This window comes from Pseudorca crassidens, chromosome 10, assembly GCF_039906515.1.
Source record: "Pseudorca crassidens isolate mPseCra1 chromosome 10, mPseCra1.hap1, whole genome shotgun sequence".
NCBI classification, from domain to species: Eukaryota; Metazoa; Chordata; class Mammalia; order Artiodactyla; family Delphinidae; genus Pseudorca; species Pseudorca crassidens.
This window is the reverse complement of record NC_090305.1, coordinates 89,675,774-89,703,543: the sequence shown is the minus strand read 5'-3', so window position 1 is coordinate 89,703,543 and position 27,770 is coordinate 89,675,774. Positions and strand designations below refer to the sequence as shown.

At 42.3% G+C, this 27,770-nt stretch overlaps 1 protein-coding gene across 2 annotated transcripts in view; it reads right to left on the bottom strand.

Annotated features, from left to right (window-relative positions):
* Positions 1 to 27,770, bottom strand: part of PPP4R2 (protein phosphatase 4 regulatory subunit 2) — a 152,086-nt gene that overhangs the window by 40,046 nt on the left and 84,270 nt on the right. Inside the window, exons 5-6 of one of the 2 annotated variants that reach the window (XM_067755216.1) lie at positions 25,573 to 25,661; positions 10,549 to 10,630 (exon numbers count right to left, since the gene is read on the bottom strand). In XM_067755216.1, the coding sequence (XP_067611317.1) occupies positions 10,549 to 10,630; positions 25,573 to 25,661 (171 nt within the window). Of the gene's footprint in view, positions 1 to 10,548; positions 10,631 to 11,643; positions 11,904 to 25,572; positions 25,662 to 27,770 lie in introns of those variants that run through there. The other variant, XM_067755215.1, reaches the window with a different exon arrangement.

Genomic DNA, 27,770 nt, shown 5'->3' with positions numbered 1-27,770 from the left:
TGATGGAATACTATGCAACCCCAAAAATGATGTGCTTCAATAAGACATACACAAATTGCAGAAGTATGATATAATATTTTTTAAAAGAATTAACATATATACACATATATGCATAGAAAAATTCTATTAAGAATACACACGAAACAGGTTAACAACAGTCTAGTTTGATTTTTCTTTTTTCCTGTGAGTACTTTGTAATAAAAAACTTTTAAAACTAGACAGGCTTATCTAAAGGAGTATTAATTTCCATAATCTTTGTACATGAGTTTTTTCATATTATGGGCACAATAATAATTATTTAATTTATGTGATCCATTGAACTCAAAATGCAATTATTCTCACCAAACTTCTTGTTAACCAATATGGAGATGTGAATTTTAAAAGCATATATATGATATTCTCCATATTTAAGATACTTTCAGAAACACTGAAAGTTCTGCATTTATATTTACCACCTGTCCATATACTCACCTAATATCAATATTTTGGAATTTTTAAAGTGGCCAAATCCTAGCTGTGGCATTCACTTCTGCCATATGCTACAGCAACTAAGATAGCAAAATCAAAAGGCACAGACAATATTTACAAGAAAAGTGGATGACACGGTAACAAGGTATTATCCCCATGAACCCTCTAGTATGAACAGTTAGGACAAGATTAGAGAGGTATTAATAGCTATACAGGAGCAAGAGAAAGACAACTTGTCTTACAACAGATTAACAGGAAAACCCATGGTTCACCAACAGTCTTCACTGGGGAAAAAAGAAAACCAGGCCACATTCTATCCACATTTAAGATTACTCCTTGCAGAAATACTCTTAATGTGCAAAGGCCCTAGAAAAGGCAGACTAGTCTCCACTTAAAGAACCACTTTGAGAAAAAAAATACCCACAATCTCAAAAGTTACCTTGGAGTCCTCATGAATAATATCCCTAAAATAAGACCAGAATAAAACTATCTCCAGAAATACTAAATTCACTTTAGCACAAACAATTCTGAATAGAAATATTTTGTTGTTAATAAAAAAGCTACCTCACCCGCCTTCCCAGCAGTACACAACAGTGCAAAAATTACCAATACACCTGTAAGACCTCTTACGTATCTCAAATTTCAAATCCTTCTATAATATGTAGTTTCTTGTTTCATCACCTGTAAATATTATCAACCTATCTCCCAATACTGCAAAGGTAAGATTTGGGGGTGACAGAATAACAAATCCAAGATGCATGTATTAAAGAGGCTTACACATTCTACCTAAAATACATACATCAGTTCATCACCTATATGCTTCATATGTATACTGCAAAATTACAATTATTGAAAGGTTTCAGCATTGGGGGTCACCAGAAAATGATCAAAATCACAAATGTTAGGGTACATCAACTCACCTACCCTACTGACCCTTTCAATAAATATCCCCTAACATAGTTTTTCTTAAACCACAAACCACCACACCCCACCTCCCCATACTTGCCACAATCCCTCCCCCAGGAAACCACCTGTGGTGTCAGTGCCTAGAAGGTCACATTATACCGTAGCACAAGGAAAGGAAGGGTGGCCAGGTATGTGGGATCTGGCTTAGGTAAGCAGCATGAAAGTCTTAGAATTTACAAAAATAACAGTGGTAATAGATTCCTACCAAATGCATAGCTTCAAATTCTAAGTAGTTTCGTAAGGATTCTAAGATAGCTACAGTAAACAGGAAAGATGTGAGAAGACAAATGAACAAGTGAGAAGTGGTATAAAGTACTGGTTATGGGAGAATCTGAAGTCAGAATGGCTGAGTTTAAATCCCAATTCTGTCACTCACCAGCTGCACAATCAAAATTATTTAAGTTCTGCAAGCCTCAGTATCCTTATTTTTAAAAAGGAGACACCTACTTCAAAGAGTACTAGTGAAGATTAAATTAGGGTAGGCATATGAAACATCTGATAGTTTCTGGCACAAAAGAAATGTTCATTAAAAGTTTGCCTTTTAGGAAGAAAAAAACCTGATAACCCAAAACAGAAGTTCTTATGTGAAAATCCTAGTCCCTTAAAGATTTCTGATTCACCACTTTAAAATCAATCAAAGACTCTAACTAGGTAGGACTACTCACAAGCACCACATACTACAAAAAATAACATTAGGAGAATAAGATTTAAAGAGTCAAAATACTCAAGAGGCTCCACCCCCTGAAGGGAGCCCAGACAAATCATAGGGAGATAGTACAAGTACAGGTATGCACAAGTACAGGTATGCACATCTAAGTCAGACCTGGCTACAGGAAAGAAGGAAACGATAATAGCTGAAGTAAAGTTTTGGCAAGTAAAATGAACAGCTAGCTCAGTCACAAGTATAAAGAAACTTGATGAGATTAGGGAAGTCTTGGACCTTAAAACAGATCACTGTTACTCGTCAGTATGTTTTCATTCTTAGGATTTCATTTCAGTAAGCTGCAAAAACTTTTAAGTATCAACACTGGTATCAAATACGTGTTATTTTTACTATGAATTTTTATGTTTTACATCACAGTATATAAACAAGGCATCTAAGATTTGTTGAATGCCTGCTATTTCACAAAAACTCTGCAACCTAAGTGTTGTTATTCATATTTTCACCTGGGGAACAGAGGAAAAGAGGGTGTAGGTGACTAACTTGTTCCATCATGGTCATTCAAGTAGGTTACAATGAAACTAGAATTTTAACCAGGACAGCCTGCTAACCTAGAGTCAAGCAGATTATAAGCAGAGAGACAAGAGATACCTTGACATACACAGCTCCAAGTGTGTCTTCACTACAATAAAGCTATCTCCCTCCCCCCCCCCAACAAAGTCAAACTGGTAAGTGGTAACAAAAAAGCTCTACTTGAACTACCACATATATGGCACATTTTTTAAAAGCAATGGGTCACTATTACTATTATTTTACATTTTTATTGAGACTTAAATTAGCTCTTATACACTTTACAGTCAATGGTGTACGTTCTCAATAATATTCAATCTATTTTGGTAGGAATGGAGTTTGGAGGGTGGTTACAAGGAGTGCCAAACCCAGGCAGCCTGATACACGAAAAGGATCGCTGTGGGTGAAACCAGAGAGAACAAAGATGAGCAACTGAACACATATGAAGGCCTAGCAAAAATGAAGATCTAAAACACATTTCTCACATTCATCAGGTATTTTAAAGTACAATGCTTTCACAGGCATATGTATTAAATGAAATAACAGTCAACGTTCTCCCCTTCAACTGTCTATAGTCTGTTTTAGTAAGTGATTTAAGTTTTTTTGCTATCATACTGATTTAGGTAGACAGACACAAACATACACACACACTCACTCACCCCCCCAGCCCCCCAATAATAAACTCCCATATCAGAAAGGTAAAAGACCTACAGTCCACAGAACAGAGGGAAACGACTGTAAATCTGGACCATAAATTCCTCATCTTCCTACTAATAAGATGTTCTGAAGCCACATGAAGTTGGTGACAGGCTTCCAGTAATAGTCCATAAGCATTATGAACTCCAATTTATTGGCAGGCACAAAGAGGATCTCTGGATATAGATAAAAAGGCACACATGTAGGTAACACTAAAACAGACACTCTGGGAACCGCTCTGTGCCTCTCATGAGTTAGTGGTAACACTGACTGGTCTCTCTCATCCAAGTGATTCTCAATTTTTTTACTGTCTCCAAACCACTAACCTATGTAACATACTCCCAAGAGATAACATCTTCACCTTCAGCAGACATTTAATGACAACCACTGTGCCTGTGCCCCACCCTTTACCACTGTTACTGCAATACCACCCCTGGTAACTACTGCCACAACACAGACTCCCACAGGCTTCTGAAATGGAAGGAAACTTGGAAATCATCTTTTATAAGCTCCTCATTCAGTACCTGAGGGAAGTGTGGCCCACAGTAATTTAAGTGACTTACTGGAGACTAAAATAGTAGCTATGGGGAGGAGGGAGTTGTCACTATGCACTAGTCACAGCGTTAAGCACTCATAAAGAAAGAACTCAGTGAATTCCCATAACATCCCTTGAGATGGATTTACTTTATTTCCCATATCTTACGATAAGGAAATTAAGGCACAGAGAAGTTGGCCTTGGTGACAGAGTAACTAAGTGGTAGAGCTGGGAATTCAAACCCAGGTCTGTCTTGTGCTCTCGTGACTCTCCAACCAGAGCTCTTTCCACAAGATTAAGTACCTCACACTTGTTTCATGAGCCAAATGCACTCTATTTATGCCCAACGCACAGACAATTCTAACTTTTACCCTCTCCCAAATTTTAGTATCTACAGCTACATATTTTCATTTATTCAAGTCCTCACACAAGCTGAGGCAACCTCATGGTATAAACCCCATCTCTGAAGTGAGGAAACAAGCTCACAAATTATTTGCCCTAATTCACACAGCTAATTCTGACAAGCTAATTTCAGAATCAAGCCATGCTCCTTCCCAGAATGACATTACCACACGCTAATTCTCATGAAATTAGAGGACTAGCCAACTACTAGTAAAAACTGGACTGAACATGGAAAATATGAACTCACCTGCACACCAAAAAGATTGACGATTTGAAGTTAATTCCAGTCAGAAAACTGTGTTGACACATCTAGCTTCCAGTGCATCATGCAGTAGATTTTGTACAGCGTATATGACACATCAGATTTACAGGTTTGATGTGATGAAACAAATGAAAACTACAATTTTCTTCATGTTCCTATTTAATCACTGCAGTTACTAAAATATTTAGATGCAAAAGGGCAACATTTAACTAATACCTACTGAAAATCTACTGTGCTTCCTCTGTGTACCACTGTGATAATGGTACATGATAGGAATTTAGGTGGCACATGGGTAATTCATATTAATTAATATTTTAGTATTTACAGATTTTAAAATGACAGAAAAATATAACTAATGCAACAAACCACTGGTTTCAGACCTCCTTACTTCTCACAAGACTAAGAGGAAGAAATTAACATGTTGATTATACTTCTGGGGAGGGGTCAAATGAGGGCTTAATCTCTATCTGTAGTATTCTTCCATCTTAAAAAAATCTGAAGAAAAGTAAGCTGACCTCAAAAAGAACATTAAGTAAATAATTGTACAGATGCTACAAGGATGTGGCAAAAAATCCCAAAGGTAGTATGTGAAACTGACATTTTAGAAATAATGTTCAAGCGTTTGATACTATGTTAGACAAAACAAAATTCCCTCCCTAAAGAAAGCCACAGAAGAAGGATCTAACAGTCACATGGACTTAAGGAGATTTTATTTATAATAATGCAGATCTCAGTTGTTGATTACTACTACTTTTTAAGTAACTTTTATTTTCTTAGTAGTATTTCAAAATTGCTGAACACAAAGAGTTTGAAACTGCAGGGAGGGAAAAAAAAGTAGACTCAATATAAGCATTATCAACACGATAACAACTACTATTTATTGAGTAAATAAATAATGTTAACACTGTTTATGAAGCAGTGTATTTCCGTGTATTACGTACTCATGCTATGAGGTACTATTACTATTCCCTTTTATAGATGAGGAAACTAACTTAACAGGGACTGACTTAAAAAGTTCTCTTAGGGACTTCCCTGGTGGCGCAGTGGTTAACAGTCTGCCTGCCAATGCACGGGACACGGATTCGAGCCCTGGTCCGGGAAGATCCCACATGTCACAGAGCAACTAAGCCCGTGCGCCACAACTACTGAAGCCCGCGCGCCTAGAGCCTGTGCTCCACAGCAAGAGAAGCCACTGCAATGAGAAGCCTGCGCACCACAACAAAGAGTAGCCCTGCTCGCCACAACTAGAGAAAGCCTGCATGCAGCAATGAAGACCCAATGCAGCCAAAAATAAATTAAAAAAAAAAAAAAGAAAAAGTTCTCCTAAATAGTGTAACTCTGAGAGGATGGCAGAGGTGCTACAATTTTTCATCTCTCCAAAACCTCTTATGTCAAACGTAACTAACAGCAAACCCAAAACCAATAAGCAAAAACATTTACAACAAAACTCCCTGACAAGGTTACCTCACAAACCCCAAAATGTAAGTTAATGAGGAAAAACTTATGGTCACATGACCAGTATCATTATCAGAATCTGTACAAGAGAAAACAGAAGTCGTAGTGAACCGGAAGGGCCTACAAACAGGAGAACCACAAAATTGCCAACAGGTGTTCACAAGAAATCATGGCAGGTCAATGTGAGAACAGTAGCTGAAACTGAGATAGGTTTTGCCCACTCACAGTAGTAAGTGAAGAGAAAGGACCTCCAGTAAGGGCTGAAAGGGACAAAGTCTTGCTTCATGAGCTCTTGAAAGTGACCCACCAGACCTCCCATCCAGAGGAGACCCCAAAGACAAGAGAAAGATACAAGAGAGATGAAGGAAAGACAAGGTCCAAATAAAAGTATTGATAGAACAGAGCCTAGAAATTTCAGAAAGAACACTCCATATTCTAATACTTCACAAAAATAATGAGCAAACTCTGTGAAGTTAAGGACAGCTACTCTGAACCATGCCTCCTCCTCAAAGTGCAGAAAAACTATTTTCACATAAAAATGCAAAACAGAAAAATATCAAGGTCAAATCTAATATGAAATTGTTGTAAGAAAAAAGGAGAATAAGGAGCAAAATAACATCCCTCAAGACAGCAAAGGGAAGCTAGAAAGACTTGCTCAGAAACAGATCACAACCTTATACTATTTTCAAAATGAGCTAAACATATTGAGAAAAATGATACAAGTCAGAATTAGAGAAACTCAGAAAATGAAGCAATAGAATACAGCAAAGAATGAGAAAAGAATTACTTCAGGAAATAAAGACTAAACTAAAAAGCACACAAGAACAAATGATCACAACACACAATGCAGTAAGAATCCTTCAAAAGAGGAAATTTTGAAAAATCAAAATGGAATTAAATTTAAAATTTCACTTTAAAAGACACTGTTAAGAGAATAAAACGACAAGCCACACAGTGGTAGCAAGTATTTGTAAACCACATTAATAAAGAATTTGTATCCATAACATATAAGGAACTCTCAAAACCCAATAACAAATCAAACAAACCCCATTTTAACATGGGCAAAAATGCGAAGAATCAATTTACTAAAGGAGAGATACAAACAGCAAATAAATAGATGAAAAGATGCTCAACATCATTAGTCATTAGGCAAATACGAATTAAAACCACTATACAATAGGCACCTATTAGAATATCTAATGTGAGAAAGATCGACCGTACTGTGTTGGAAAGGATATGGAGAAACTGATCTCAACTCCCATGATACTGGTGGAAAAGCAAACTGGCACAATCACTCAAGAAAACTGTTCAGTAGTTTCTAAAGTTAAACATACATGTACCATATGATCCAACCATTCCACTCCTGGATGTATTTTTACCCAAGAAAAAAAGAATGCATACAAAGACACATACACAAACGTTCACGGTAGCTTTATTTAATAAAGAAAAAACTGGGGCTTCCAGGGTGGCACAGTGGTTAAGAATCCACCTGCCAATGCACGGGACACAGGTTGGAGCCCTGGTCCGGGAAAATGCCACATGCTGTGGAGCAACTAAGTCCATGCGCCACAACTACTGAGCCTGCGCTCTAGAGCCCACGAGCCACAACTACTGAAGCCCACGCCTAGAGACCATGCCCCGCAACAAGAGAAGCCGTTGTGATGAGAAGTCTGTGCACCTCAATGAAGTCACCGCAACTAGAGAATGCCTGTGCGCAGCAATGAAGACCCAATGCAGCCAAAAATAAATAAATTTTTTTAAAAAAACTGGAAATAACCCAAATGCCCATCAACCAGTGAATGAAGCAAGAACTGTAGGATATCCATGTAATGAATACAACTCAGAAATAAAAAGGAATGAATTGTTGATTTCTGAACAACGTGGATCAATCTCAAATTATGCGGAGTAAAAAAAGGCAGACAAAGAATATACTGTATGATTCCATTTACATAAAATTCCAGAACATGCTAACTAATCTACAGTGACAAAAAGCAGATCTTTAGTTGCCTGAGGGGAGGAGAGCACACACAGGGAGGGGAGATTACAAAGGGAACGAGGAAACTTCTGCGAGTAATGGATATATTCTCCATCTGGGGTGTGGTGTTAGTTTCATGAGTGTAGATGTCAAAATTTACCAAACTCTATATTTTTAGTAAACTAAACCTACTGTTATCAATAATTGAAGTTTTTTAAAATAAGCATTATTAAGTAAAGCTATTTTCTAAAAACAGAAATGAGGAAAAAAATCCAGGAATTCTTACCTTAAGAAACTCATCCATCCTAAAACATCAAAGAGATCTGAACTGCTACCTTTTAGATTTTCATTCTCGTATTTACAGTCTTAGAAGTTAGACAAAGCTCAGTTTAGCCATAAATGACGACAGAAACTGCAAATTTCAGTATCAAAAGTTAAGGCATGGGCTTCCCTGGTGGCGCAGTGGTTGAGAGTCTGCCTGCCAATGCAGGGGACACGGGTTCATGCCGCGGAGCAGCTGGGCCCGTGAGCCATGGCCGCTGAGCCTGCGCGTCCGGAGCCTGTGCTCTGCAAGGGGAGGCCACAACCGTGAGAGGCCCGCGTACCGCAAAAAAAAAAAAAAAGTTACGGAATGCCCATATTGATTTAAAAAAACAAAAAAGACTAAATAAAGCTAAATGTAAAAACACCAGCTGTTTGAATCATAAATTAAAAAATATTTTCCAAACTCCATAAAGAATCTAACACCACCAATCACTTTAATACAAAATACTCTCAGTGAATGTACAAAGACCTAAAGATTTGGGGGGGTTGGAGGGGTGGACAAGGATGGGACAACTGATGACCTTTTTAAGTCCTCTCTCAGGACAAATAATTGTCCAGAAAAATCAGGTTGAATTTCCCTAGCCACTTAGTGATCCAGTCAAACAGGATATTAAAGAGCTTTCTTGTAGAAACTTTCAACTGTTTATACATTTACAGCCAAAGTAATTTATCAAAACGGGACGGCAGGGGCTTCCCTGGTGGCGCAGTGCTTTAGAGTCTGCCTGCCGATGCAGGGGACGCGGGTTCGTGCCCCGGTCCGGGAAGATCCCACATGCCGCGGAGCGGCTGGGCCCGTGAGCCATGGCCGCTGAGCCTGCGCGTCCGGAGCCTGTGCTCCGCGATGGGAGAGGCCACAGCAGTGAGAGGCCCGCGTACCGCACACACCAAAAAAAAGGGACGGCAGTCTGTACACACCTGGTAAGAGGCGTTAAGTATTTAACTCCAAATAATCTTGTTTATCAAAACTATGAAGTAAAATGCTTTTCCTCTGGATACTGTAGAGAGGTATTAGTTCGGACCAACTACCAATCAATATAAATACAAATTATTCTGCATCAAGTTTTTAAAATCAAGATGTTCTAGGAGACTATAATTCAAAGACAAAAATTACCTTTCTTTCCTGAAGGGTTCTATTTTTTAAAAGCACTAAATAGAAATTTAAGATTGAACACATCACAGTCACATTCCTAAGGTGACTGGTAATTTTAATAAGCACCAGGGAGTTTCAGCTCGTCTGCAAGACCATTAAAGAGGGTTTTTTTTCCCCCCTTTCTAAAATCAGGCCAGTTATTAGAAGGCTACACTGCAACCATAAGCAAATCTTGTGAGAAATGAACATTTGCTAATAAAGCCAAAGAAAGTATACATCATTTGCTGAAGCTTACACTCTTTTATTAGGCCTCAAGAAGAATTTTAAAACTAGACATGAAGTAGAGGAGCCAAAAGAAAGCCCACTTTTTAAAACTACCCCCCAAAAAAACCTCTCCCCTTCCTGTTCACTGCCTCCTACACAAAGGCTACAAGGTACCAAATCTGCACTGCTCTCTACAAATAAAGTTAGCCTGAGTGTGAAAACAACTCCTAAACAACTACACACACAACAATGAACTGAAATGTTCCTCTGAAAACAGTGCTAACTTCATAGTATAAGTTTCAGATTCACAGCATTTGCAAACAAGCCTAATAAAATGCTGAGCGTATGTTAACAAGTTAGCTATCCTAGAAAGTTTACAGGACAGTCAAGATTAGCATCTGGAATTTGTCAGATAATCACCCAGAGTGCTCAAGAGAATAAATATAAGTGACACTTCAAGCACCCACATATATAAATATGACAACAAAAGGTTGGATACAGGACAATAGGAGAAAATACCACCAATAAAAGAATCTGAAACAGAATCAAAGCCACAGAATTTGGGAAATAAGCCTGTTTGTTATGGCCAAAAACAGCCATAATGGAATATGCATTCTTCTTTTTCTCTGGCTCTTCTAGACTAACACATTCTAAATGCGCCCAAGCATAAAGAAAATCTTAACAAAGCTCTAAAATTCGTTACAGAGCACATATGAAGTAAATAAAGCATATACACTTAGTAAATGCTTTAAATTACTGGAGCTCGTGCAGTTTAGACAGATGGAGTATTCACTGCTTCTGAAATACACTTCTGTCCCTTTCCTGAGCAATTCTGAAGGATACACAGATCTATAACAACGATTACATGTTTTCAACTCACATTGTTTCTCCAGTCTTGGCTACATGACAAAGAAACTGATCCAGGACCGGACAAACTTCCTTTTTCCCCCTCTTCTCAAAATCTAGATAAGGGAAGAAAGAAAAGTTGTTAGTATTTCTAAAAGTCCACCAACCATTTCCAATGCCTTCTAACAACAAACTTTCCTCTCACTCCTTCCTCATATTAAGCAGCAATTAAAAAAAATTTTTTTTAATTTAAAAAAGCCTCTCAACGAAATATCCACCTCTTACTCTCCAATTTCAAATGTCACTCTTCACAGGTAACGAGAGCCCTCCTAAGGGGGGCACTCAACTTCGCCACAAACCAGCCCTAACGCAGTGCTTCTCAAACTGTGGTCCGGGGGAACACCAGGACCACATTCATCTCAGAGACCGGCTAAAATACAAAAACCCCAGATCCCGACCCCACAGACTGTTTATTTACATGAAGTTCATAAATCTGCGTTTTAAGAAAACACCAGCTCCCTCTCGTAGCCGTCCCCCAATGATCCTGGGTATCAAAGCCTAATTCTCAGAACGCTGAAATCATGCTCTCCCAAGTTTGAGAACCACTGTTCTCAAGCCTGTTGCTTGGAAGGCGAGCAATTCAGAGCCGGGAAGGCGACCACCTGAGAATGAGGGCGCGTGGAAAGATGACTTCAGAAGCCCTGAAAAAGGCTCCTTGAGACACTTGAAAGTTGCTTTGCCGCCCCCTCTCCCCCCCCCAAACCTTTCACTTTTCTTCTCCCAGCCGTGGCCCGGCGTGCGGGGGCCTGATGGAGAACGAAGCCAGCCTGGGAAGGCGCTGCGGGCCCAAGACCCGTGCCCCGGGAGTGGGAGAGGGGCCGGGGCCCCCGCGAGAGCTTCCCGGCTCCCCTCCCCCAGCCCAGACGCCGGCGGCCGACACAAAGCCCAGAGCAGGGCGGGAGGGAGCTGCCCACGGGGCTCCCCGCCCCCGGGGAAGCGGGAGGGGGATGGGAGCCGGGGAAGCGCGCCCTCCCCCCCAGCCTGGCCCGGCCCCGCGGAACCACTTGCCCCGAAGGGAGATAGGACCACGGAGGGTGAGAAGGAAGGGAGAGGGGGCAGCTACCCCCACCTTTCAGCGCCTCCTGCAGCCTCTCGACGTCCATGGCTTCACGGAGCCCCTCGCAGCCTCCGCCTCCTTCCGCGGATCTCCCGGGGACTGGAAGGCCTCCCCCCACCCCCCCGACGCCCTCCCCCTCCCTTGCACACACTCCGGCACGCAGGCGACCGGGGGGGGCACCGAAGGGAGCCGGGGGAAGCGAGCGAGAGAGCGAGACCGAGAGAGCCAGCACCTCCCCGAGCCGCTACCACCAGCCCTCCAACATGGCGCCCGGCACGTCATCGCGCGCACGCTCCCCGCCGCCGTCCTCGCGCCCGCGGCGCGCCCAGACCCGGAACCCGAGAGCGCGTGCGCGGTGAGGCGTGTGGACCCTGGCAGTCCCCCGCAGACCCGGCAGGGGCAGTAGCCCCGCCTCTCCCCCGGGATGGCCCTAGCTACCTGCGCCGACCTGAAGACGGAGTGGTCTAGGCAGGGGGGTGGGACGCAGACCCCCTGGATGTGAGTCCTTGCCATTTGCTAGCTGTGTGACCTTGAGCAATTTACTGAGCCTCTCTGAGCCTCACTTTCCCCATCTGTACGGTGAAAGCACTAGTATGGACCACTCTATTAGGTGGCTGCGAAAATCAGGTGAGAGTGTGTACACTTAGTGGTCAGAGTACGCATTTTAAAAGCACTCACTATTACTAGTAATCGTAGCAAAAATACCTCCTTGCCTCAATCCAAAGCTCGTCGATGACCCACCCTTGAAGAGAAGCAAGGCACACAGCAAAGGGATGAAAAGCTTAGGCAATGGAACCAGCTGGATTTAAAGCCCAACTCAACTGTTTACTCCCTGTCGGACGTACTTAAACTCCGGTAGCCTCAGTTACCTCATCCGCAAAATGGAAGTTTGTAAAACAGCCCTGAGACTTGAGTGAAACGGCGATGATGAAGCACTGAGCGCACAGGGTGCCTGGAACTTAAGCACTTAATGTGGCTGCTGTTTTTATTATCATTATGATTTTGATTACATTACATAAGCACCCAGGAAGTTACAGAGGGCAGAGACCTCAGAAGTGCTCTCCCGCCCTGACATTTTACAAATGGGATAGCTGAGGCACGGAGAACTAGTCTGGCAGCAGAACCCAGAACATCTGGCAACTAGCTAGTGTGTGGACATTTTTATTAAACTCTCATGTCTGTGAGCTTTTCAAGAAAAAGATACTGCACTGTTCCACCTTCTCTTCTCAAAGCCTAACACAAATCTGTGAAAGGAAGGAAGGGAGAGAGGGAGGAAGGGAGGACAGAAAGCTATTTCTTGACTGGTGTTAGAAGGTGCAAATTTGGACACAGCCATCACAAGTGTTGACCCTCTTAAAAGATAGTAGCTCTGACCCTGAACCTGGGTGGCAGATGGAGGCAACGCCCCCCCCACAAAAAAATACTTTTCTGGATTTTACCATCAGAGAACCAGTCCCTAGTATCTTGAGACCCTTTCACTGTTCTAAGCATCCAGCTCAGTTACAAATAGCCTTGCAGGGGATGTATTAGGGTGGCATCATCACAGTGGGCCAACACTTTCAATGCCCTGGATTTAGTTTATTATGGTCCCTTCCAGTCTGAAGGAGCCTACCCTCTACACAGCAAAGCTTAGCCGCCACTCTCTCTGCCACCCAGTACTCTGTTTAAGCAGGTGTCTTCCTGTATGGCCTGTGCAGGACAATACAGTTGCCACTAGCCACGTATGGGTATTTAAATTTAAATTAATTAAAAATAAAATTAAAAATTCAGTTCCTGAGTTTGTCAATGAAATTCAGTTCCTCAGTCACACTAGCCGCATTACATGTGTTCAATAGGCCCATGTGGCTAGTGACTTTTGCACTGAGAGAAGATTCCATGATCGCCAAAAGTTCTTCTGGAACTTTCTGTTAGAGACTGTACCATGCTAATTTCTCCCACCTTGCTCTGTCCCTTTTCATCAGCTGTTCTCCTCACTTGGAGATGCCTCAACTTCCAAAAACTGGATAAGGTCCATGGAAGGAGACAAAGTACACACAGCAGTGTCAGCCGAAGGGAATGAGGGAAAGTTTCCCTAGAGGAAGTAGAAGCGTTTAAGCTTGAGAGCTGAATTCTGAGAGGAAGGAAGCCAAGTGAAGTGGAGAGGAGACGCTTTCAAAGAGAAGAACTAGGTGCACGGGCGCTGAAATGAGACAGAAGAGCCAGGTAGTTTCAGTCTGGCTTAAGCTGAGAGTGCAAGGGCAGAAGAAGCAAGGGATGACGCTGAAGAAATATTTTCTTTGGTTCATTTCTTCCTTCTTCCTTGGAATTCTTCTCTAGCCAGCATGCTTCCCAATGTCTGCAATTTCTAGAGCCTCCTATTGGTACTAACTCCCTTAGAGCAAAACAGAATAAAATGTGACGTCCAGCCTCCACGAATGACCCTGAAGATCCTAGCCTCCTGGGGTTCATGCCCCAGTGTAGTCTTCTCCCAGGTGAATCAGGGAGAGCGGGTCCGTGTGAACAATAGCGTGGCAGAAGGGATGGTACTTGACTTCTGAGGCTAGGTCATAAAAGGTGCTGAGGCTTCTGCTCTGGGCACTTGGATTGCTCTTTCTAGAGGAAGCCAGCTGCCATGTCACAAGAACATCAGAGCAGCCCTGTGAAAACGCCCAAATGGAAAGGATTGATGGCTTTAACGTGGGTCCTCCAGTCCCAGGAAATCCTTCCGATGACTGCAGCCCCAGCTGGCATCTGGACTGCAACCTTATAAGGGATCCCAAGTCAGAACCACCCATCTAAGCTGTACCTCAAGTCCTGACCCACAGAAACTACGAAAGATGACAAATGTTTATAATTGTTCTCAGCTTCTAAATTCTGAGGTAATTTGTTACACAGCACTAGATAAACAATGCACAAAGGAGAATATTAATAGTAACAGCTAATATTAAGTATTCTCTATGTGTCTAGCATTCTTCTAAGCACTGTATAAAAGTATTTAATTTAATCCTTGCAAAAATCCTATAAGTGATATATTTTTTAAAATATTTATTTATTTATTTTTGGCTACATTGGATCTTCCTTGCTGCACGCAGGCTTTCTCCTTTCTCTAGTTGCGGCGAGAGCGGGGGCTACTCTTCGTTGTGGAGCACGGGCTTCTCAGGGCGGTGGCTTCTCTTCTTGCGGAGCACGGGCTCTAGGCATGTGGGCTTCAGTAGTTGTGGCATCAGGGCTCAAACCCATGTCCCCTGCATTGGCAGGCGGATTCTTAACCACTGCGCCACCAGGGAAGTCCCCCTATACGTGATATTATTATCGCCACTTAACATAAGAGCAAACTAAGGTATAAAGAAGTGAACTAACGTGTCCAAGGTCACACAACTACACAGGCAAGGGACTGACCCATGATTCAAAGCCAGACTGGTTTCAGAGGCCCAGACTCTTTCTGGTCCTCAAGAAGTTTACAAATGACCAGGAAAGAAAAAAACATAATTATAGACTCTGATGCAAAGTAGAAGGCAAGTATGCAAATCAGGTGGTCAGAGGCCTGCGACATCTCTTTCAGGCAGAGATAGAAGTTTTACTATTTGGAAGGGCCTCACTTAAAGACTGGAAAGGATTTGCACCAAAAGAGAAGAGGCTTCCAAGGCAGAGGGAACGGTATGAACCAGGCAAGCTGTCCATGAGGGCCTCCTAGGTACTGCAGAGAACGCGTGCTTGGAATCTGTTCCCCCGCAGAGTCAGGGTGTAATAGAAGAGATGTCCCTTAAATGCAAACATGCAAGAAGACTGGCCCGTTCCTCTGAGGGTACACAAGAGGGGAAAAGCCTGATGACACAGAGGAGAAGGTAGAAGGTAGAGACAGGAGAACGGGAAAGAGAAAACAGCTGGGACTGTGTCCGAAAAAAATGTGCAAGGATCTTCAAATAACCCCAGGGAGAAAGACTGGAGTTGGGCCATCCCTCTGAGATGAGCCTGTGGGGAGGGACAAGAATGGGAGATTGAGGAAAAGTCTAGAAAAATCCACACACCGTCTACAAGGGCTGAAGGGCACAGAACAGGCTGTGTTAAAATACGAATAGAAAGACTGGGAGGCTCTTTGATTCTCATGGCCTTTTATCCATGCTTTCTAGTCCTTATTTGTATATCGCAACAAGTGCCAGGATGAAGCTGAGGTGGGAAGGTGGACAAATTAGAGTGAATCCAGGTTTCTAAACAAATAAGAGAATAGCTTCACCTATCCGCAAGGTTCACTTTTTCCCAGAGACTTTCAAAAGCTAACTGTTTCTTTATTGGAAATAAGGGCAACAAAGGGTGTGCTCCGAAAGACCCAGCGTTGTGTTCTGTGGTACCACGACAGTGTGGTGGCCACTGGCAGCCACTCTGGGCTGAAGACCAGTGTTAAGAGAGGAGGCTGGCAGACAGTAGTTAGTACTGCCTGGGTGGATGCCTGCATGAAGTCTGACTGCAGTAATGGGGGTGCACTTCAAACTGTGTGAACGAAATGGGAATTTATGAGGAGGGAAGGGCAGGCCATAGGATCAGGGACTCTCCGTTCTGGAGGCCAGGAGTCTGAGATCAGGATGTAAGGCAGCCCACATTCCCTCTGGAGGGTCTAGGGAAGAGTCTGTTCTTTCCCTCTCCCAGCTCCTGCTGACTGCCGGCATTCCTTGACGTGTGGCTGCATGCATCCCTCCCATCTCTGCCCCTGTGATCACGTTGCCTCTTCTGTCTATCACTTCTCCCTTGACCTTACTCTTAAAAGGACACTAGTTATTGGATTAAGAGCCCGTCTGGTTATCCAGGCTGATCTCCTCAGCTCAAGATTCTTAAATTACATGTACAAACACTCTTTTTCCCAGGAAGATAACGGTCACAGGTTCCAGAGATTAGAATGCAGACATAATCATTTTGGGGCTGCCATTCAGCCCACTATAGTAATTAAACGATTTTTGTGGGAAGGTCCTTTGAAACTTTGTAAATATCCCATTTCTCATCAAATGTTCACTCCTGAGTTCTCGCCTCCATTGGCGTTTCTTGGCTGAATTAATTATGACTATGATGGTTGCCAAATGGTGGTTTTCTAATTCCATCGCTCCTTTTACATTTATTAGTTGGCATCCTACCAAAAGGGAAGTGTCATCTCCTGCCATTGATTCATGTTTTATTTATAATAATTTAGACTCACTGATTCCTATTTTATTCAATGGGTTATGATTCATTGCTATCATTATTTATTTTGATACCTAAATTGTCCTATACTTGGCCAGTGGGACCTTCTTCAAGCTGGCTTCTGCATCCTTTTGACATGTCCCCATCAGTCTTGGAACACTTCTTTATTGTCGGGTACAAAAAGGTATTCCAGGCTCATCTTGCATCTTCCTTCCCCGGCCCTGGAATTAGCCATTTCTCCAAGAAGCCCCAATTCCTTTTCGTGGAGAATGCTATTTAGAAACCTAGATGAGGCTGCTAGGGTGTCCATGACCATTGGGATGTCATTGCTTCTAGGCCCTCCACATATATATTTATTTCTATATCTAGCTATATCCATCTATCTATCTATCTGTCTGTCTATCTATACACAGATAGATAGTGAAAACTATGAGTTCTCAGCTTCCAATTCCAATCCAGCACAGGAGGATTCATTCTAGTTTTCTCCCTTTCCATATACATAACTCTCCAACATTGAACCTTGTGTGTGTTGCCATTCTCCTCAATATATTCTTTTATTCTATCAATCTCCCTGTTATGCAAGCGACCTATCACCAATTCCTTTAACAGTGGCCTTTCTCACCTGTCTTGGGCTCTGACACCCTGCACCAGGCTACTTCCCCCCACCCCCTTGCAAATTCCTACTTTTCTTGGCCACACTTAACTGGTTTGAGACTGAATTATTCCAGAAGGAAGGGTAAATATTATTAGTATTTATAATGATAATAATAGTAATTTTAAACTTTTCAAATAACTGATAAAGAATGTTTTATAAAGCAATTCAAAGACTACAGAGCAAGCAAACATCTCTTACGATGGTCTCCCTCACCCAATACCCACCACAGCTAGACGGAGCTTTATGAGTTTGTAGTAAATCTTTCCAGATGTTTCTTAGGTGTTTACGTGTCTCACCTGTAGTATTACAACAGCCTCCAAATGTTCTCCTGCCTTCTGTCCTCGCCTTCCTACAATTTATTTTCAACACAGCAGCCAGGGTTTTTAATAAGAGGATCGGATCATGTGCCAATCCCCTCATTCCACTCAGAGGAAAAGCCACAGTCCTTGCCCTGGGGCCTCTATGCACAGTCTGCCCCTCCCTCCCCCAACCTCGTCCCCTGCCCCCAGCCCTTCTTCAAGCACTGGGGCCTCTGTGACCTCCATGATGTACTTTTAACCTGCGAGTACACTCCCCACTTAGGATGGTGCCCTAGCTCTTCCTTCTGCCTGGATCCCTCTTCCCTGGGATATCCACGTGACCCTCTCATCCCCTTGAGTACCACCTTCTCAACAGAGGCCTACTCAGGCCACACTAAGTGCCATGGCGCCCTCCATCTTCCCCTGCACCCTTCAACCAGCTCCTCTCTCCCCAGCCCCTATTTCTTTTGCTCCTAGCCCTTCTCATCTCATATTATGTAATTTCCTTTTAAAATTTTGTTTATTGCATGTCTCTGCATCACTAGAACATAAACACCCTGAGGACAGAAAACTCTTTTGTTCCCTGGTTTGTCCCAAGTGTCTCGAAGCTTTGTGCAGTGTCTGTAACACCACAGGGGCTCAGTAAATATTTGGTGCAGAGCTTCCCTGGTGGCGCAGTGGTTGAGAGTCCGCCTGCCAATGCAGGGGACACGGGTTCGTGCCCCGGTCCGGGAAGATCCCACATGCCGCGGAGCGGCTGGGCCCGTGAGCCATGGCCGCTGAGCCTGTGTGTCCGGAGCCTGTGCTCCGCAACAGGAGAGGCCACAACAGTGAGAGGCCCACGTACCACAAAAAAATAAATAAATAAAATAAATAAATAAATAAATATTTGGTGCATAAACATTTATTGAAGTAGTTCTTCTTGGCTTAAATTTATCTCAAAAGGTAACGCATTCTTCTGCAGTTTGAGTTTTGGTTTTTTACTTAACAATATGTCTTGGGATCTTTCTGTTTTATTTTAGATATACTAATTAAAATCTTATTTTGTGTAGTACTTTGAAGTATAGATGGAGTATTGTTATTCAACCAGTCGTCTATGAATCACACATACAACTACTCCAGTTTTTCTCTATTAAAAACCAGGCCTTGTATAATTCAAATCTCAGTGTCCTCCTTTATAAAATAGACAGTATTCACCTCATAAAAGACTGAGGATTAAAAGAGATCCTGGGGTAGGACTTGGCAAATTTTTTTTTTTTTTTGACTGCGTTGGGTCTTCATTGCTGCGCGCCAGTTTTTCTCTAGTTCCAGCGAGCGGGGGCTACTCTGTTGTGGTGCACAAGCTTCTCGTGGCAGTGGCTTCTCTTGTTGCGGAGCACGGGCTCTAGGCACGTGGGCTTCAGTAGTTGTGGCATGCAGGCTCAGTAGTTCTGGCTCACGGGCTCTAGAGCGCAGCCTCTGTAGTTGTGGCACACGAGCTTAGTTGCTCCGCGGCAGGTGGGATCTTCCTGGACCAGGGCTCGAACCTGTGTCCCCCGCATTGGCAGGCGGATTCTTCACCACTGCACCACCAGGGAAGCACAGGACTTGGCAAATCTTTTATTGCATTTTTATGCTGTTATTATTACCTGTGCTACTGCAAGCCTCCTCATGACCATTTCTCCAGGACACTAATTGTTGGAGAGGCACGTTTTTAATCAGCAGTGCCTATGAACTTCCTCAAACAGAGCTGTCATCTTCCGAAAGTATGTCACTGTACACCCACTTGTGGACTCAGTAATTTTTGTCAATCTGATGAGTACGAAAAATAATACCTCTGTGTTGTTTTTTGTTTCCAAGATGTACCTGTTAGTTGGAATATTTTTTCCTTTTTTTTTTTTTTTTCCTGCCAAGAGTGTAATTTCATCTTTTATTCCAACTCAGTCCCTAAAGACTTTCCAGACAACCACAAATCACATTGATGGGATCTATCTTCTGGGTTGTCACAAGCTATGCCACTTCTGCAATGGCCTAACTATATGTAGATTTTGTTAGTGTCACCACCCAGAAGTGTGGAGTAGGAAAGCGGGGAAGGAGTCAGCCTCGATCAGCAAAGTCGCAGACTTAGAACATAAAGCTGAGCCCAGGAAATTCTGAGAGTGTGTATTTTATGCCAGACGCTGGTCTGTGGAGACTGTGGTGAGTAAGGCACAGTCTCCTGGATCTTACAGTCTAGTGGGACAGAGAAACGTAAAGGAAGTAGACAAATAAGTAATGGCCCAGGATTTATAGATTGTAGCAAGTTCTAAGAAGGAAATAGGGCTTCCCTGGTGGCGCAGTGGTTGGGAGTCCGCCTGCCGATGCGGGGGACGCGGGTTCGTGCCCCGGTCCGGGAGGATCCCACATGCCGCGGAGCGGCTGGGCCCGTGAGCCATGGCCGCTGAGCCTGCGCGTCCGGAGCCTGTGCTCCGCAACGGGAGAGGCCACAACAGTGAGAGGCCCACGTACCGCAAAAAAAAAAAAAAAAAAGAAGAAGGAAATATACAGGATAATATGGTATGAAAGCCATGTGGGGGAAGCCGTTTCGGGTGGGGTGGTCAGGGGAGATCTCTCTGAAAAGGTGATGTTTGGGTTGAGACTTGAAAATGATTCATGTTGGGAAAGAGCTGAGGAAATTAAAGATGCAGAGGCTTCAGACAGCAGGGGGAAAGATGTGTTCAGGGAAACTGGAGGAGGGTGGGAGGATGGTGGGTGAGGGAGAGCAGAGCAAGGATAAGGAAGCCGGAAGCTGGAAACTGTGATTCCTTCTAAGCCATGTTAACGAGACTGGTTCTCATCTTTAGGGTGATAAAAAGTAGGATGTTTTAAGCAAGGAAATGGCATGCTCCAATGTGTGTTTGTCAAAATCACCATAGTTTCTTGTCTCATCTTCCTTTCTAGGAGTGCCCAGTGCCTTCTCTTCTTTCAGGAATTTCCAGTTCCTGTCATCTCCTCTAGCATCCTAAAATCTATTACTGATGACACACCACCTAGACTGTCATTCTCATGGTTTGGAGTGAGTTAGCATTACTCGGGGAGCTTGATAAAAATGGGCATTCTAGGCCCTTACCCCAGAGATCCTGACTTAGTAGGCTGGAGGTAGGAGCCAGAAATATCCATTTCATCAAACTCCCAGGTCAGTGGTTCTCAAATCAGTCTGCATCAAAACTACCTGGAGGGCTTATGAAAACACAGATTACTGGGCCCCACTTCTAAAGTTTCTGATTCAGTAGGCCTGGGGTGGAGCCCCAGAATCTTTGACACTTCTTTGTTTAATTTTTTTTAATATAAATTTATTTATTTATTTTGGGGTGTGGGGTCTTCGTTTCTGTGCGAGGGCTTTCTCTAGTTGTAAGCAGGGGCCACTCTTCATCGCGGTGCACGGGCCTCTCCCATTGCGGAGCACAGGCTCCAGACACGCAGGCTCAGTAGTTGTGGCTCACGGGCCCAGTTGCTCCACGGCATGTGGGATCTTCTCAGACCAGGGCTCGAACCCGTCTCCCCTGCACTGGCAGGCAGATTCTCAACCACTGCACCACCAGGGAAGCCCTGTTTGTTTAATTTTTATTTTTGTCTGCATTGGGTCTTTGGTGCTGCGTGTGGGCTTTCTCTAGCTGCGGCGAGCGCGGGCTACTCTTCATTGCATTGCGCGGGCTTCTCATTGCGATGGCTTCTCTTGTTGCAGAGCATGGGCTCTAGGCACGCAGGCTTCAGTAGTTGCAGCATGTGGGCTCAGTAGTTGCAGCATGTGGGCCCTAGAGCGCAGGCTCAGTAGTTGTGGCACGTGGGCTTCGTTGCACCGTGGCACGCGGGCTCTTCCTGGACCAGGGATCAAACCCATGTCCCCTGCATTGGCAGGTGAATTCTTAACCACTGCGCACCAAGGAAGCACCCCCCCCAGAATCTTCATTTCTAACAAGTTCCCAAGTAATATTGATGCTACCGGTCCAGGGACCATGTTTTAAGAACCACGGTCCAGGGTGATTCTAATAAAGGTGATCCCTGGGACCACACTTTGAGAAACACAGGCCCAGGGACTAAAGCTAATCTTGCTAGTATTCCATAAGAGTTCTTCCTAATATCTCCCAGACTCTCTGGCCTCATCTTGGCCCACCCACTCTCTGCACTAGGCCAACCCCTAGCATTCTTTGCTCTTGGCACAGAAAAGTTCTCATCATTGCTAGAACTCGTCATGACTCTGCACTTGCTGGCCTTTGCACATGCTGTTCCTTCTCCTTGTAATGCCCTTCCCCCAAGCATTCCCTTTAGACCCTGCTCAAATGTTATCCCTTCTGTGTGGAGTGTTCCTCATCTCTCTGCTAGACATTTGTTGCTCCTTTCATTGGATTGCCTGACACTTTGCACATATCTCTAACATAAGAGCATGAAAACTTTTTTGACCAAAACCAGTAGAAAAAATTCATTTTATATTGCAACCCAATAAACATATACTGATATAGTACATAAAATTAACATACGATTTTATAAAATAATACTTACCTTAACATGCACGCTTCTATTCTACTTTTTTTTAAAGCTGGCTGTAACTTTTTAAATTGATTGTGGTATGAAACACACAGCTTTGGGGGCTTCCCTGGCTCAGTGGTTAAGAATCCGCCTGCCAATGCAGGGGACACGGGTTCGATCCTTGGTCCGGGAAGATCCCACATGCCACAGAGCAACTAAGCCCGTGTGCCACAACTACTGAAGCCCACGTGCCTAGAGCCCGTGCTCCACAACAAGAGAAGCCACTGCAATGAGAAGCCCGCGCACCGCAACAGAGTAGCCCCTGCTCAAGGCAACTGGAGAAAGCCCACGCACAGCAACAAAGACCCAACGCAGCCATACATAAATAAATAAATAATAAAAATGTAAAATGGACAAAAGGTTTGAACAGACTTTTTACCAGTGAAAACATATGAGTGTCAAATAAACACATGAAAGGATGCTAAACATCATTAGTCACTAGGAAAATGAAACTGAAAACCACAATGAGATACCACTTCATACTCACTAGACTGGTGAAAATTAAAAAGATTGTCCACATAATCTTGGCAAGCACGTGGAGAAACAGGAACGGCTAGTGAAAATGTAAGTGGTACAACTAACTTGGAAAACAGTTTAGCAGTTTCTTGAAAAGTTAAACATACATTTACCATAGAGCTCAGACATTTCAATCCTATATTTTACCCAACAGAAATGGAAAAATATGTCGAAAGACATGTTCAAGAATGTCCATAACAGCTTTACTTGTAATAGCCAAAAACTGGAGACAAGAAAATCCATCAATAGGAGGATGAAATAAAAAGGAATGAACTATGGATACATGCAATAATATGGATGAATCTCAATGATGTTGAGTGAAAAAAGCCAAGCAAAAAGAGTACATGATGCATGATTCCTTTTATGTAAAATCCTAGAACATGCAAACTCATGTATAGTAACAAGAATTAGATCAACAGTTAGCTGGGAACAGGGGTGGAGGAACGGATGGATTGAAAGGGGTATGAAAAGACTATTAGGGGTGATGGAACTATTTGTTATCTTGATTGTGAAGATGGTTTCAAGGGAGCATACATAAGTTACAATCAATCAAGTTGTACCTTTTAAATATAAGTATTTTATTGCACTTCAATTATACCCTAACAAAGTTGTAGAAAAATATTAATGACTAGCTAAACACAAGTCATAAATGCAAAAACAAAACAAAAATCCTAGTCTAAAATACGATGCATTTAAAATGCATATCTTAAAAAGGAAAATAATGGATAATAGAATTCAAAGCATTTGGGGAACTAAGCTGGGGGAGAGGGAGGAGGACAAGGAAGAAGAAGAATTCTCATAATAAGTAAAATAAGATCATAAGTATTGAAATTCAGTTACTTTACTCATATAAAATAATTATCAGTTGCAGATGCTGAAACACAGATTTCAGTACAGTGGGGCCCAAATCCAAGGAAAGGCTGGTAGAAGAGTGGGGAAGTGAGACAGAGAAGAGAAGGAAGCCAGTGAAGAATATATTATCAAGGAAGTTACTAGTGCAGGCAGTCTGAGCTTGCTCCCAGTGTAGAATTCTGGGATGGAACTCCAGAACAGACAGCTAAGAGTTGAGAGGCAAAGGAGCTGGGGTATTTATCCACCAATTCCCGCCAGTCAAGGGTTGAGAGCTACTTCCAGATGTGTTAATTTCCCAACACTTCCAGCCTGCCCAAAGGCAAGTAGAGCAGGCTGCAGTGGAAAAGGAGAGTCTTCAGGCAGAGAGTCACAGGGGCTGGAAATGAGATTCTAAGCTGGCATGCATGGAAATAATGCGTGTTAAGGAAATAAGGCAGGGCATGCTGTGCTGGTCAACCATTACACGCCACATACTGTGGTATTTAAATAGACAACAACCTTAAGAAGCTTACATTTCAACATGTAATACACCAACTATTTTCTTAATTAGTTCTTGACTTTATCTAAATTTCATCTCAACTGAACACAACCTCTTAATTTTATGTTGACTTTCTCCTAAATCACCATGCACATGCAAAGAACAGCAGAATATCAGGGGAACCATGATAAATAGCTATCAAGTTTTAAACTTGATTTTTAAAAATATTTATTTATGTATTTATTTTATTTATTTTGGCTGCACCGGGTCTTAGTTGCAGCACTCAAGATCTTCGTGGCAGCATGTGGGATCTTTTTAGATGTGGCATGCGGGTGACATGCAGACTTCTTAGCTGCAACATGCAAACTCTTAGTTGAAGCACGCATGCGGGATTTAGTTCCCCGACCGGGTGTATAACCTGGGGCTCTGCACTGGGACTGGAGTCTTACCCACTGGACCACCAGGAAAGTCCCCTTGATGTTTTGACCCAAGTTGACGATGCCATTTTTTGGCTGCACTCAGAGACAATGTATTTTTCCAAAGATGGAATGATTCTATTGAAATGACATGAAAATTTTATGGCTGGAATCCTAGAAGGATGTGTGGTTTTCAGTAAAATATTAATGAAAAAAAGCATTGTTAGAGTAACACATTTCCCTTGACATCAATTAAGCTTCTGAATCCAGAGCTATTTCTGAATTTTTCACTTACATGAGCCAATACATTCTCTCTCCCTCTCTCCCTCTATATCAATTTGAGTTGTATTTGCTGTCACTTGCAATTTAAAAAATTTTTAACTAATACAGAAATTGGCACCAGGTGTGGGGTTGTTTCCAGGCAGCCAAAATCCCACAAATGTCCACAACAGAGACATAAAAGACAGATTACGTGAACACAGAGCATTCAGGTAGAAAGGAACTTGAGCACTGTCTGATCCAACCGTCATTTTATGGGCAAGTAAATAAATCTCCAAGAAATTAAATAAATCAATACACTTTTAGTTAATGATACTTTAGAGAATGGGTTATCATAACCCAGCACCCTGAACATTTGTAGGAGAAATAGGTTTTGGAAACAACACGCAAAGTAAGTATAGCGTGTTACGAAGCTTCACTGACAGGAACTGGTCCCAGTTCATGGTGCAGCAGAATCACTTTACTTCTTTTCAGTAAATACTTCTGGAGCACCAGAAATGTATTAGCCATTGAGTTAGGTGATGCACATTGAGCAGGGGAAAAGAACAGGAACTGTACCCTCAAAGAACTTTGTATCTAGGGGGAAAGGCAGTCAATTAACTCAGAGTTTCACGCAAATAAGTATTGTTGCTGTGATAATACATACCGCAAAGAAAAAGTCCAGGATTATATGAGGGAATATAAGAGGCAGAACTGCCTTTATGTAGGGGATCCAAGGAGCCTTCCACAAGGAAAGGAAATTTAAATCGATACCTGAAGGATAGTAGAATTTGCCAGGTGAATTTCTAGGGTAACTGATTCCAAGCATGTGCAAAGCCCCTGATGGGAAAGAGCTCGGCTTCCTAAAGGAACAGAAAAACAAACTAGCATAAGTGAACATTAGCGGAGTGAGGAAGAAGAACTCAAATGAAGCCAGGGAGATGGGTAGGAGGTAGATACGCAGGGACTTCCTGAGAACTTTGGACGCTATTCTAGGAGCAAAGGGGAAACACTGAGGAGCTTTACACAGGGTGGGGATGGGTTAGGGTTTGGAGGGGACCAGACTGAATGCAGAGAAATAAGAAAGGCATTAGAACAACAATCCAGGTCAGAGAGGAGAGGAATCCAGGGAGTAATGGTTTGAGTGGAGACAACAGTGAAAATAGAGGAATTTCTGACTGACTCAGTGAATATTCTGGAGGTAGAAGCAATACACTTTTTTCTTTTTTTTTGGTACTAGTTTGAGTTGTTTGTGCTGTCACTTGCAACTTGAAGAGATGTACAGAAATCGGTATCAGGAGTGGGGTGCGTCAATGGGGATGTGATGATTTAGTGATGAGGGTGATGTGAAATGTGACAGAGGGCGAAACAAGTAATGAGCAGGTTTCTAGGATAAGGCAGGGGGTGGACTGGTGACACTGACTGACTTAGGGAACCACGAAGGAGGAGAAGAAGGGGGAACATTATGAGATCATGATCAAGGACAGGAGGGCTACTTATAAGCTATGAAGAGCTAAAGGGTGTGATAGGAACCAAACAGAAACAGGATAGCTTTGGGAATCGTAAAACTACTGAAGCCAGAGATTTTCAAACTTTTCCACCTATGTTCCTCTAAAAAGACAAGGAAGGCAGAACTTCAGCATGTGGACCCTCTGGTAAGTAAACATCTGACCCCATGGCAGACTAATAAATAAAAATGCCAATTTTTCAATATGATACTCTTTAAGAAATCCATCAGCCATTTATTTACTGGAGGTAAGGGGGCCACAAACAAGGAATTTTTAGAATCTTGGAATTCCATGTTTTTGTGTTTATTCCTCACAACAATCTATGAGGAATCCTTGTCCTGTTCTAGTAAGTGGGAAGTCTGAAGCACAAAGATGGTCAAAACAGTTGCCTAGGTCACATGTAGGCAGAAAATGGTGGAACTAGGATTTAAAGTTAATGTTGTCTAAATATAGTACCTGACTCATATCTCACAAAATAATTTGATGTGGGTTCCCAGTTATTCCAGAAAACCATATCCAAATACCTTAGCATTTTAAAAAGTTTTAAAATATGAGGACGAAACTCAGTAGATGAACAGAATACCTTGTGCTGATTTTTAAGAGTCTAGGTATTGGGGGGAAAAAACCTTTACGTAGACTCAAAACCCTTGGTATGTTATTTTTGATTATGTTAGTAGCTAACAAGTCAGGTTCAATTTTGCTAAATAAAATATAAGAACGCAAGAACTAATTTCACATTTTCCAAATTTTCTTCACTGTATGTCAAACACCAGACACCTTTACAACCAAATAACATAATGTATAGTGTGGTATTTTATAAACAAAGAAGATTTTTAATGATTTTTTTAAAACAGGCTAAACTACTTGCTAAACCAAATATCTCTTTTAATAGCTGGAAGGACTTAAATATTACTATTTCATATTATAAAATCTTAAACTTGAAATCTTCCAAAAGAAAAGTAACACACTTCCAAAATAACACCAAAAGACAAGATTTTTTAAAAGCTTTTAATTAAAAAAAAGTAAAACAGGAGATGGCATTTATAAAGACAAGATAGTAATTAAATCATAATACTTATGTTCCTTTTAATTTGCTGTAATAATTCCTTTTCTTTGGAGTGTTCTTTCATACGCTCATTTCGTCCCAAAGAAAAATCACTAAAAAATAAGTTTTCCAACATAAAAAATGCATTCAGCTTCTCCTTGGGAGCTATAAACAATTGGCGCACTTTTCAGTGACAACACAAACATGTAAAACTGATGAAGCAGAAATTGCACCTGATTCTTATATGTTCATGCATATGGTGATACAAACAAAGTGCTTTATCTTGAAGACACAAGAGAATATTTCCAGTTCCGACCTGTGAAAAGTTCTCTGTTTGCCAGAGAAATCTCATCAGCTTTTTAAACGCCAGCATGGCAATTGTGAAATGATATCACCTAAGGTGTCACCATCTATGATTC